Source organism: Cephus cinctus, unplaced genomic scaffold, assembly GCF_000341935.2.
Source record: "Cephus cinctus unplaced genomic scaffold, Ccin1 Ccin1_scaffold1390, whole genome shotgun sequence".
Taxonomy (NCBI): Eukaryota; Metazoa; Arthropoda; class Insecta; order Hymenoptera; family Cephidae; genus Cephus; species Cephus cinctus.
Window position 1 is genome coordinate 1,231 of NW_014333788.1, and position 10,986 is coordinate 12,216.

The 10,986-nt window shown below is 37.0% G+C and overlaps 1 protein-coding gene across 1 annotated transcript; it reads right to left on the reverse strand.

Moving 5' to 3' along the window:
- Positions 1-310: 310 nt before the first annotated feature.
- LOC107273109 (centromere protein F) lies at positions 311-2,799 on the reverse strand (the record flags this gene model as incomplete). The annotated part of the gene is given in 6 exon segments (XM_015750940.2): positions 311-1,166; positions 1,235-1,369; positions 1,432-1,566; positions 1,629-1,802; positions 2,073-2,223; positions 2,352-2,799. Coding segments are annotated over 6 exon segments (972 nt in total). The 3' UTR covers positions 311-1,085.
- Positions 2,800-10,986: the final 8,187 nt, after the last annotated feature.

Here is a 10,986-nt window from a genome sequence, read left to right on the forward strand (position 1 = left end):
TAGAAAAGTAGTAAAAAATGTCCCAAAAAATGGCACTTTTTAATATTGGGTAAAAAAAATGAAAATAGTATATCTGCTTTGATATTTTTAGTTTTATACATTTTTGAGTAGTCTGATTCAATTTAGTCAATTTTTTTATTCATGCCTAAGGTTAAGAAGACTACCCCCTCCAAGGGAGTTGTATGACTTGTAGGTACGACCGTGAGAGGGACTTTATTGGAAATTCTTAAGTGTTGCTAGTTTTTTCAGTCTTTTTTAAAAAAAGATATCCAAGACGGGTATAAACATATTCTAAATTACGTTTCAATGGTTTATACTGAGTTCTTTTTATTTTTCATGAATATCAAAATTGATACATATTATTATGGTATAAATATAAGAATGATGTTCTTACGTATGATCATATAGAAAACTATTACGCAGTCAATATAAAAATTACCGAGTTTATCACTATTGCTGCTGCAAAATAAGAATGCTCGTGGCTTTAGAGTTTTTACACAAATACATAATTGACCGCTCCTAATCAATTATAATTGAATATTAAAAGTCCTTAATTAACAAAATGTATTCGGCAAATCACTAAATCTTTCGAAACCGGATATTTTAATTTTCTAATAAATAAATGGTTACTCGCATCTCCCTAAATCTACTCTAAACGAGTATTTCTTCAAAAATTATATGCTGTAGGCCCCCAAATTTTGAATTAAATATTTGGTTTAGGTTGGTAGATTGAAGGGTTTACGGTGTAAACTTTGTCAATGAGATAAAAATACTTGTTTAGGGTAAATTTAAATTAATATCTAGGCACATATGCTGTACAACACTGACAATAGATTATCCAGTTTACTTCACTGGGCGTGAACGAACTAGAAAAGGGCGTAAAACTCGAACACATATACAAGTCCTAAACTCGTCCATGAAAGGAATATACCTTTTTATACTTATACCGTGCATATAATGACTAATTACATTAATACAAAGACAGAATGTAGATTTGTAGCAGCACAATTATTGAATCATGAAATTAATTTCATCATAGAAAAATTACGTTTTATGCTTATTCTTTAAAAAAATCGTTTAAACAGTTAAGTTTCAGATTTCCAATTCAACAGTTGTGAAAAATTATCTTCTGCAAATTGTGTGAGTTTGTTTGCTGTAAGGTATACCTAAATCAAATAATTTATGTACTCAGAGAACACTAAGAACAAACTCAAGTAATATAATATGTAATCACCTTTTGTTTCTTTAAATTGTCAACTAGTAATGTTTGTTTATTAAAGGCTTGCACCAATTCAGAACGTTGCTTCTCTAAAGACTTCACCACAATCCTTTTGTCTTCTTGTAACTGTCTAACTTGATCTCTTAAATCCTATTTATATATAAAAGAAAATTGCATAAATACTGAAAAATAGCACCTTTATTTTCACACACCTTTTCCTCCAATCGATTAAATTTTAAAGCATTTTGAAGTTTCTCGTTATTTTCCAGCAATCGATTTAATCGAATATCATAACTGTTGCTCTGTAGATTTAATGTCTTTATTTCCTTTTTCAAACCACTAATTTGCTGAAAAAAAATTAGGTGTACGTTACAATAATAATTGAATAACAGTTGCATAACAAGCTCACTCTTTTCAAATTCAATGTTTCGTTGTATTTCATTTCAATCTTGGAATTAAGACCTTTGTTTATATTCTCCAATTTTTTTATATTATTTTTGAAAGTATTCAATTGTCCATGTAATACTGATTTTTCATTTTCCAGTTTTTTATTTTCAGCCTCCAATTTTTGACAATAGTTACTCTAGGAAATGAGAAGAATTACATATTATTGTAACAATGCTCAGTCAATCATAAACGTAAAGGTAATATAAAAATATTTGTGTCACATTTTATCTTTGTATATATGATAAAGAACAAAATCAGTTGCAATGTGCTGAAACATGTCCTGGAAATTTGTCTTTATATAAATTAAATTATATAAACGCGTACATTGTAAATAAATTAATGTAACTACATATAACATAGATTTAGCAAATCAGAATTCCATTTGCAAATGTTCAATAAGGGTTACCTGTTTCTTGTATTCAATCTGAGTAGCTTGCAATTCATTATATAACATTCCAATTGTTGCTTTAAGGAACTCTACAATAGGTGCATTAGTCGTATTATTTCCATTAGCCAAAGTAATGTTATTAATAGAAAAATCTTTCATTTCCACCGTTCTATGAGATATAAATAAAAATATATATATAAATAACAAATGTTGAGAGATTAGTAACTTTAATTCTATAATTAAATGATTAATGACTAAATAAAAATATTATTTATGATTAATTAATATAGAACTTACTGATCTGCAGGAGTAATCTGATTTAATATATGTGACATAGATATTTTTTTATATGGAACATTAGTAAATTGTTTGGCATTATTTTCTGTTGAAAAAACTTCTGTCACTTTGTAAGAACTTTCTGAAAGTGTACATGGAGAGAAATAGGAAAGTTTAGATACAAAATTTGTCAAAGCACTATTAGAATGTACATTTATGACAGAATCTACTTTATGCATAAGCTCTGTACTCTTTTGATCAAGTTCTTTGTTTAATCTGTAGAATTCTTTTTCCTTAGTCAGAAGATTGTCAGACATTGTTATTTTGAATCTTTATACCCAAATATAGTATTTTATTTATCCAGCAGCGATGAGTAGGCAGATTGCCAATGGGCCGAATTTTCGTGGCCTCAAATTTATTGTGGTATCGGCGCGACACCTTAGCGGAGGACCCTCGAAGCAGTTCCACGTTTTTGATTGATCGAAAGATACCGTTAGATTCGACGTGAAAAAATAAAAATATTGGCGTCAACAATATTCAAATTTTTTAATTAGTTTATTATTTATTACGGATTAAAGTAAGCCAATCATAAGCGCGTGAGAACTGGTAACTCCTCGTCAGTTTCCTCTCATTGGGGACAGCCAATCATTTAATTCCCCATAAAAACAGTGACCGGTGGATACGTAAACGAATATAGTAATTTAAATAAACAAAAGAATAATGCAAAATATTTGTTGTGGGGAAATAAATGATTGTCTGTCCCCAATGGGAGGAGACTGACGAGGAGTTACCAGTTCTCACGCGCTTACGATTGGCTTACTTTCATCCGTAATAATTAATAAACTAATTAAAAAATTTGAATATTGTTGACGCCAATATTTTTATTTTTTCACGCCGGATCTAACGGTATCTTTCGATCAATCAAAAACGTGGAACTGCTTCGAGGGTCCTCCGCTAAGGTGTCGCGCCGATACCACAATAAATTTGAGGCCACGAAAATTCGGCCCATTGGCAATCTGCCTACTCATCGCTGCTGGATAAATAAAATACTATATTTTGACGTGTGGATTTCAACCATGAAGACTACACAAGGAGCACGAACTCCATGTATACAAATAGCTTCCCAAAATAAGAGGGCACTAGTGTTCTCTATGCACCAAAAAAGTGGAGGGGTATAAGGCGGGAGTGTAAACTCAAGATTATATTTCGATGTACTTCGAAAATCATAAAATAAATAATTTAGCCTTTTGCTAAATTGTTAATAATTTTGCGTGAAAAAATGTATTATTATAAAAAGAATTTTAAAAAATCTAGTTCAATATGAAAATAATAAATTAGTTTTTGATCTTTTTAATATTATTCTTAAATATTTTCACTTACTTTCGGTACTTTCAAAAATCCTGGCTTTTTCAAATTCAGATGATTTCGTCGCTTATTATCAGCTGCACTGCCACTTTTACAATCTTTTACAGCGCACACTCTTCCCATATTTTCATTTTTTAATATAAATTTTATTTAAATGAACTATTTATATATATTAAATATATTTATTAAGTTGTTTAGGTTAGAAGCGTGTTTATTTGCAAACGGAAATTACTTCTAAATATATGCCTGCTTACTTCACATGTATTTATTATGCTATATTCACGTCAGTACAAAAGGGAAACTAGCGACGCTAGTGGTACAGAAAGAAAACGTAGTGTGGACGATATTGGTAGCAGGTTTTGTCAATTTTCCCATTTGAGTTCGTGCTCCTTGTGTAATCTCTGATTTCACCCGTCGTGTCCTCGGTGGAAAATCACGCCGAAACGCGATAATGGCCTAAGACCACAGCGAAATCCAGACAGGATCCACCGACCGCCAGGGCCTAATTAAAACTACGACAGACTATTTTATTATTTTTCTTTTGTTCTGCGTGTACTCTGCCGGAGTTCGAATAGGTCGCTCGCTCGCCGTGCCCGTGAAGACGCGGAGAAAGAGAAAGGGACAGCCAGCTGGAGTCAGCCACGCGGAGGTAGAGTCCCTCTAGTTAGAGTCAGGCCAACGGTGGGCCTCTTATTGATTGGCTCCGCCATTTTCAGGGTTCTTTCCGAAATAGGATATGTAGTTGTGAATACGTATATGGGAGACATTCGCATTGTGTATTGTGGTGTAGTGTTAAGCCCTGTACGGCGGGTTGCCTGTCCTTGGTGCGAGACTCGACCGAGTCTCTTGATGGTAAACATTGATAGTTTGAAAATCCGCGCGCAATGTCATGGCGGCTTCAAACGAGCCCTGAACTGGCGTCTCTTCCGAGTATTGGCCTGACTCTAATTAGAGGCACTCTACGCGAGGGTCGACATTCGCGCTATTTGTGGAGAGCAACTCGCCTAATGCATGTTTTTCATATATGATAATCCATAGCTGGTGGAACTCGGCAGCCTCACTTGTTGCGACACGGACTCTCATGAAGATGTAAGAGAAAAATTGACAGCGATGGAAAAAATCTCGTTTTGTTCTCTTAACGTTTTTGCGTTTGTAACATAGATACATTTCTTCATTTCATTTTTTGTTTTAATGTGCCGTGGTCACAGCGTGGTCTGATTAAAAAAAAATTTAATAACGCACGTATGGCAGGCTGTTTCATTTTTTAATAGTTTAATACTATTTAGCCGAATAGAAAAGCAGTCAAAAATGAGATGAGACAAATAGTATATCTGCTTAGAAATTTTTAGTTTCATACATTTTTGAGTAGCCTGATTCAATTTAGTAAATTTTTTGTATTCAAGCCTACGGAAAGATAATTTTATTTTCAATATTTCGAACTATCAGTATATTCTCCCTCGACATAATTTTCTGATAATTCGATGTATTATAACTATTGTCTTTACATAGCCTTCAATGTAAAAAATTAAATGAAAAAAATTCCTTAACCAGATACATTATTTGTTTCATCTCACTATAGAAAATAATTGGTTCACTTTTATATGCTCATCATTTTATGTCCGAAACTTATAAGTGCATTTTTTGTTTTTTTGGTAATTTTCCGTAATGCCTTCTCTATTCGTCTAAATTTTATTTATGCTATTAAAACATCAAACAGGGTAACATAGGTGTTTGTCACAGGTAGGCTCTCGGGAAGAAGAAACGTTCGCTGTTTGATGTACCAATTTATTGCATGTATACGATGTAATATAATACAATATTTGTAGACTAATATAATCATATATTTAAGGAATCTTAAGTTATCTAGGTGAACCAATAAGCATAGTTGATAATTAAGAAAAAAAAAAGGGTTGAGACGTGAGTTCCGAACCCCAGACTCTCGGACGTTAACCCACCACCAAGCACGTACGCTACCGAGCCATTGTGCTGTAGAAATTGGAAACTTTATATTTCTGTAGTTACCCACGTTCCAAGGTTTGTTTAAAGTTTTATTTGCTCACTCTATTATTTACAAAGCTTCAATTGGATATTAAGGGAATTAACATCGGCAGAATTTACTGCCTCATTACTACGGTTTATGTAATATGCAGTAAGAAAGGGTGGATACAAGTCTCCCTATTTGAATGTTCACCCGGTTAAAAATCGTGGATCTCTAGGAACACACGAATTCATTCGACCAATCAAAAACGTGGAACTAGTTAGAGAGTCTCGTTCAGGTGGCGCGTCGACGCGCCAAAACATAGAGTCCCTCTAGTGCTCTAGACAGAGTCCGGCCAACGACTGGAAGGGACGCCACGTTTAGGGCTCGTTTGGCGCCGCCATGACATTGCGCGAGACACGGTCGAATCTCGCGCCAAGTACAGGCAACCCGCCGTACAGGACTTAACACTATCCACACTACACAATGCGAATCTCTCCCATATACGTATTCACACACACCATCCTATTCCGGAACGAGCCCTCAAAATGGCGGAGCGAATCAGTAAGAGGGCCCACAGTTGGCCGGACTCTGACTAGAGCATAGATATAAAAAAGACATAGATGTAGTATAAACTGATATTTTAGGCTTGGGGCGTGAGGCAAAATGAGGTGGGGGGGGGGGAGTTCGCCGCATAACCAATCAAATTCAAGCTGACCCCTCCCTTACTGTGCCTTAACATGATTGGTACTACTATTCCTTGTTTTACGTAGCGATTTTACATCACTACGCTTGCTTCCAATAGTAACTAATCACAAGTAGGCACAGTGTACCTCGGCACCCCTCCCTGGACGGCTTCCCCCCGCAGGGTTATGCTACATCTAAGGACTTGATGGACTCTACCAAAACACAGCTCCAGATTCTCACGCGTAGTATTACTATATATACACGACCAATCAAAAATGTGGAACTGCTTCGAGGGCCCTCCGCTAAGGTGGCGCGCCGACACCAGAGTAAAATTGAGACCACCAAAAACAGGCCCATTGGCAATCTCTCTACTCATCTCTGCTTTCACTACTGTGCGCGCGTTCCATGTTGAATATAATTTAATGGCAGGACCATGAAGACTAGAGTAAAGGAGGCCGAACGCAATACTATGGATATGGCGCTCAAAACGTCAGATAGTTTTGTCAAGTTACATATCATGGTGGCGCCGTCGTCGCGGTAGTCGGGATGAGATAGAGAGAGAGAGAGCTATATTTTTGTAAAACGATTGGAACTTCAAACAGAAATAAAGAAATGTATACATAACATTATAAGTTCAGCCTGATTTGGAAACGATGAAGGCTTTTCATAAGTATCAGTGATAAATAGAATATATAATCTAATATATTTACATAAATCTGTATCTGTAATATCTATAATAATAATAATAATCTGTAATAAGTACACTTATAAATAATGAACTCTGAATCCAGTAATCCAGCAATCCTTCTTATAATCACTCCTTTCCTCTCTGTTCGCCATCAGTGTTTTGATTCTCTTCACCTTTGGCTTGTGTATGGTTTTCACCTGGATATTTTCTTTGTCTTTGTCCATTTGTAGCTTCTTCTGTTGATCCTTACTTGGTGTGTCCTTTCCCTTAATTACTTTTATTTTTTGTTTAACGACTTCGTTACTAATCACTCTAGGCTTTTGTTTCTTCTTACCAAATATCTCTCTTAATGCCAATTCCTCTCGTGGTGTTGATTGTATTTCTGCTTGAACTTTTTGTGCTGTTTGCACTTCTGTCACTGGCTGTGTAAAATCTTCTACGTCTTCTTTAATCTTACTGCTTTCTTGTACTGCTATCGGTTCCTTACAAACTTCTACTCGTTCTTCTTGAACTTTTATTCGTCCTTTGTCTCCTATTTTTTATATTATTACATCTCCATAATTATCTTTTCTCTTCTTTTCTAGTCCCTCAGCACTCTTATCAAACCTGTTAAATATCTTTTCCACGTGTTTTTGACACTTTCGCCACTGCTTTCTATAGTATGCCACCATTAACCTCATCTGGTTACAGTTTCCGATCATCGACTGCATTATGTCTATTGCTTGCCTTTTTACTTGTACTATTAGTTGTAACGTATTAGTTTTCTTAACTCGACACCGATAGCGAAAGACCCGAGAACGAACTATCTTCGAGAACCAACTTACGTTACCTTCGGCAGTCCACCCTTCGTTCATGCATCCACAAGCCAGGCGGGCGCCAGCTAATTTTTTTTTCACCGGGAATTGACGAGCTGGTATAAACTTGGAGTTGGGGTGGAACAGGCCCAACTCCACCAAAACGAGAGCTATGACGGAATCTATCAGATAATGCGATAACTTAACGCATCCTATCGATTTTTGGGAACGCGTAAAATCGAGAAACGCAACCGTAGGTGCTGATCTTTGGGGTCGCATAAAATCAGCAAACGCAATTGGATGTATGAACGGGAGCGGATGGTTGCGAATATACTCGGCCGCTCAGGGTGTTAGGTTGAGGTAGAGAGGGTCGGAGTAAGCGTCAAGCAAATAGTGCGAGAGACAGAGAGCGACGAACCGAGAACGTAACAGGACGAATCTGAACTATCAATCGAAATCCCTTTACCAATTAATAAATTGGGAGTCCTCACCGGAGCTGGTGCAGCTAATCCGTGTAGGCCAAGAACTGTATCCAAGACACTCACAGGTGAGGACTGCATTAGTGCACAGTACTACACCTCCGAAACATTCACAGGAAATTCATAGAATTTCCTGGATAATGAAGTCATCGAGTTCAGATTTAAACTAGGAAAAGGAAAAGAACTAGGAAAAGAACAAGCACTAGCAAAAGAAATACTGAACCCTGTAAGTCGTCAAGTTCAGGTTTAGACTAGGAAAAGAAAAAGTGTTGTACGATGATAGAGAGATTGCGCGGATCGAAGGAGTTGTGAAGGTGGAGAATAATTGTTGAAATGTCTATTTATAAATAAAATAAAACCTCTATTTTTATTAAAAACCTACTATTCACTTCACAAAAAATGAGATCGAGAAATGAGTTCTTTGAGTAATGTGAATGTTAGACGATCGATGCGAATAAAAGTTAAAATTAAACTTATTTATTCATGAATTAACCTTACTGACTTATGAATTAACCTTAATAATAATAATTAGCTATCAATTGCCGAGATAACACTGGATAACACACAGAAGGAGTTAATCGAGTTGAGTTTCACTATGCATACTTCATGCTATCGTCTACAACGTACAAGCCCGTGCAAACCCGACGAAAGCGTTCACAGCGATGTTTGTGGTCAAATTCGGAACCCATCTCTGTCTACACTTTTACCGTCCATGTTTTTAATACTCCCCACAGAAGCGTTCGCCCTCCTTTACTCTAGTCTTCATGATTGAGGCCATCAAAAACACACCTCCATGAACTTGGCCGGCATAGAGTCCCTCTAGTAAGAGTCCGGCCAACACCCGGAAGGGACGCCATATTAAGGGCTTGTTTGGCGCCACCATGACATTGCACGCGGATTTTCAAACTATCAATATTTACCATCAAGAGACTCGGTCGAGTCTCGCGCCAAGTACAGGCAACCCGCCGTACAGGGCTTAACACTACCCATGCTACACAATGCGAATCTCTGCCATATACGTATTCACACACACCATTCTATTCGGGAAAGAGCCCATAATATGGCGGAGCCAATCACTAACAAGCCCCACCGTTGGCCGGACTATTACTAGAGGGACTCTATGCCGGCACACATTGACTTTTTGAATTTTTTCTTTTGCAGATCATTTGTAGGTATTTGTAGGATTAATTAAAACGATTGTAGGTTAACGGTTTATTAAAAAAATCAAAAATAAAAAAGTACGTGAAGTTGGCCGTAATTTTTTTATTTTTGTCTATCGTTGTTTTTCACGTGTCCAATCGATGCGGAATCGTTTGTAGGTCACAAATAATCCAATTAGTATATTTGTCGGATCGTTATTTCAATAAAATAAGCAAAAAATGTATTTGATCCATTTTACGCGAGACGGTCATATGACCACGGGAAGTTGACCGCAAAAATCGTAATTAATGATAAATGTTTAATTAATTGGTACTTAATCGATTCGAAATCGTTTGTAGGTTACAAATAAAGTAATTAGACCGTTTGTCGGTAACTGGTGCGAAAAATAAATGTAAATGACTGGATCGTCCTCGGTGCCGGCAGTGATATCTGCAAGAAAATGTGTGTATTTTGGCAGAAAAATGTCTTATTTACAAATACCATTAAAGTAAAAAAATTGTTATAAGTTTTCGTAATTTAATTGGAATCCTGTGCGTAATCGTTTTGAAGTTACGGGTTGTAAAAAAAACACGTTATCTCGTTATTAGATTTGGAGGTTACGATCGTATGATTGCTTATCACGCTTATTAAACCCAAATTTGTGTTTATATATCTGATCCAAATGGTGTTTATATATCTAAATCGAAGTGGAATAATTTCCTGTAGTTTGTTCATGTAGTTAAAATGTTTTTGTATTGAAGTTTTATTTTTACGAAAAGCAAAATATAATAGTGTAGGATCGGGATGTGTTAGGTTAATAATTTTAAATTATTCAGAACTTCGTAAATTTTATTGTAACATAACTACTGTTAGTATGCAAAATTAGATAAAACTGAGATTAATTAACTAGTATTGCATATTTATTTATTTATATGTATATGTATCAATAACGTGGTAACGTATTAGTTGTAACAAAAATGTTACTGCAGGCTCCCCTCCGCTTCCTGGCTCGAGGTCCCATAGGCCTCGAGTATTGCGTTTCACCGTTAAGTATAAGTAATTGCGTTTATTTAGTTTCTTTTAGGTTCATTGTATTTAGCGTTAAGACCCCTTCCCTCCACCCCTCCCTCTCTGCCACCATTCCCCTTCCCCCGTAGGGCACTGGCTCGAGGACCATCCAACAACACCAGCATCGAGGACATCAACGTGGACCTGCCACGAGGAAATAGCATCCCTGAAAGGACCGCGAGAGCGGCTACGTGGCCGAGGCAGTGGAAGGCAGGGATGGCATGGGCAGGAGGAAAAGCATCCTGAGTCGCCCGTGGGATGGACGCCCAGCCACCACCATCGCCACCAATATGCAGCCCCGGTGCAGTCCCGTCACACGGGCAAGAAAACATCCCGTGTGACAGCGGCGGAGCCCTCTCCCTCCGAGACCGCGGACGTGCCCGGGAGGATTTGACAGGCCTGGAGGCCGCCATCTTGGCCGGCGCGCGCAGCCCACACGCGTGCCGGCAGAGCCAGC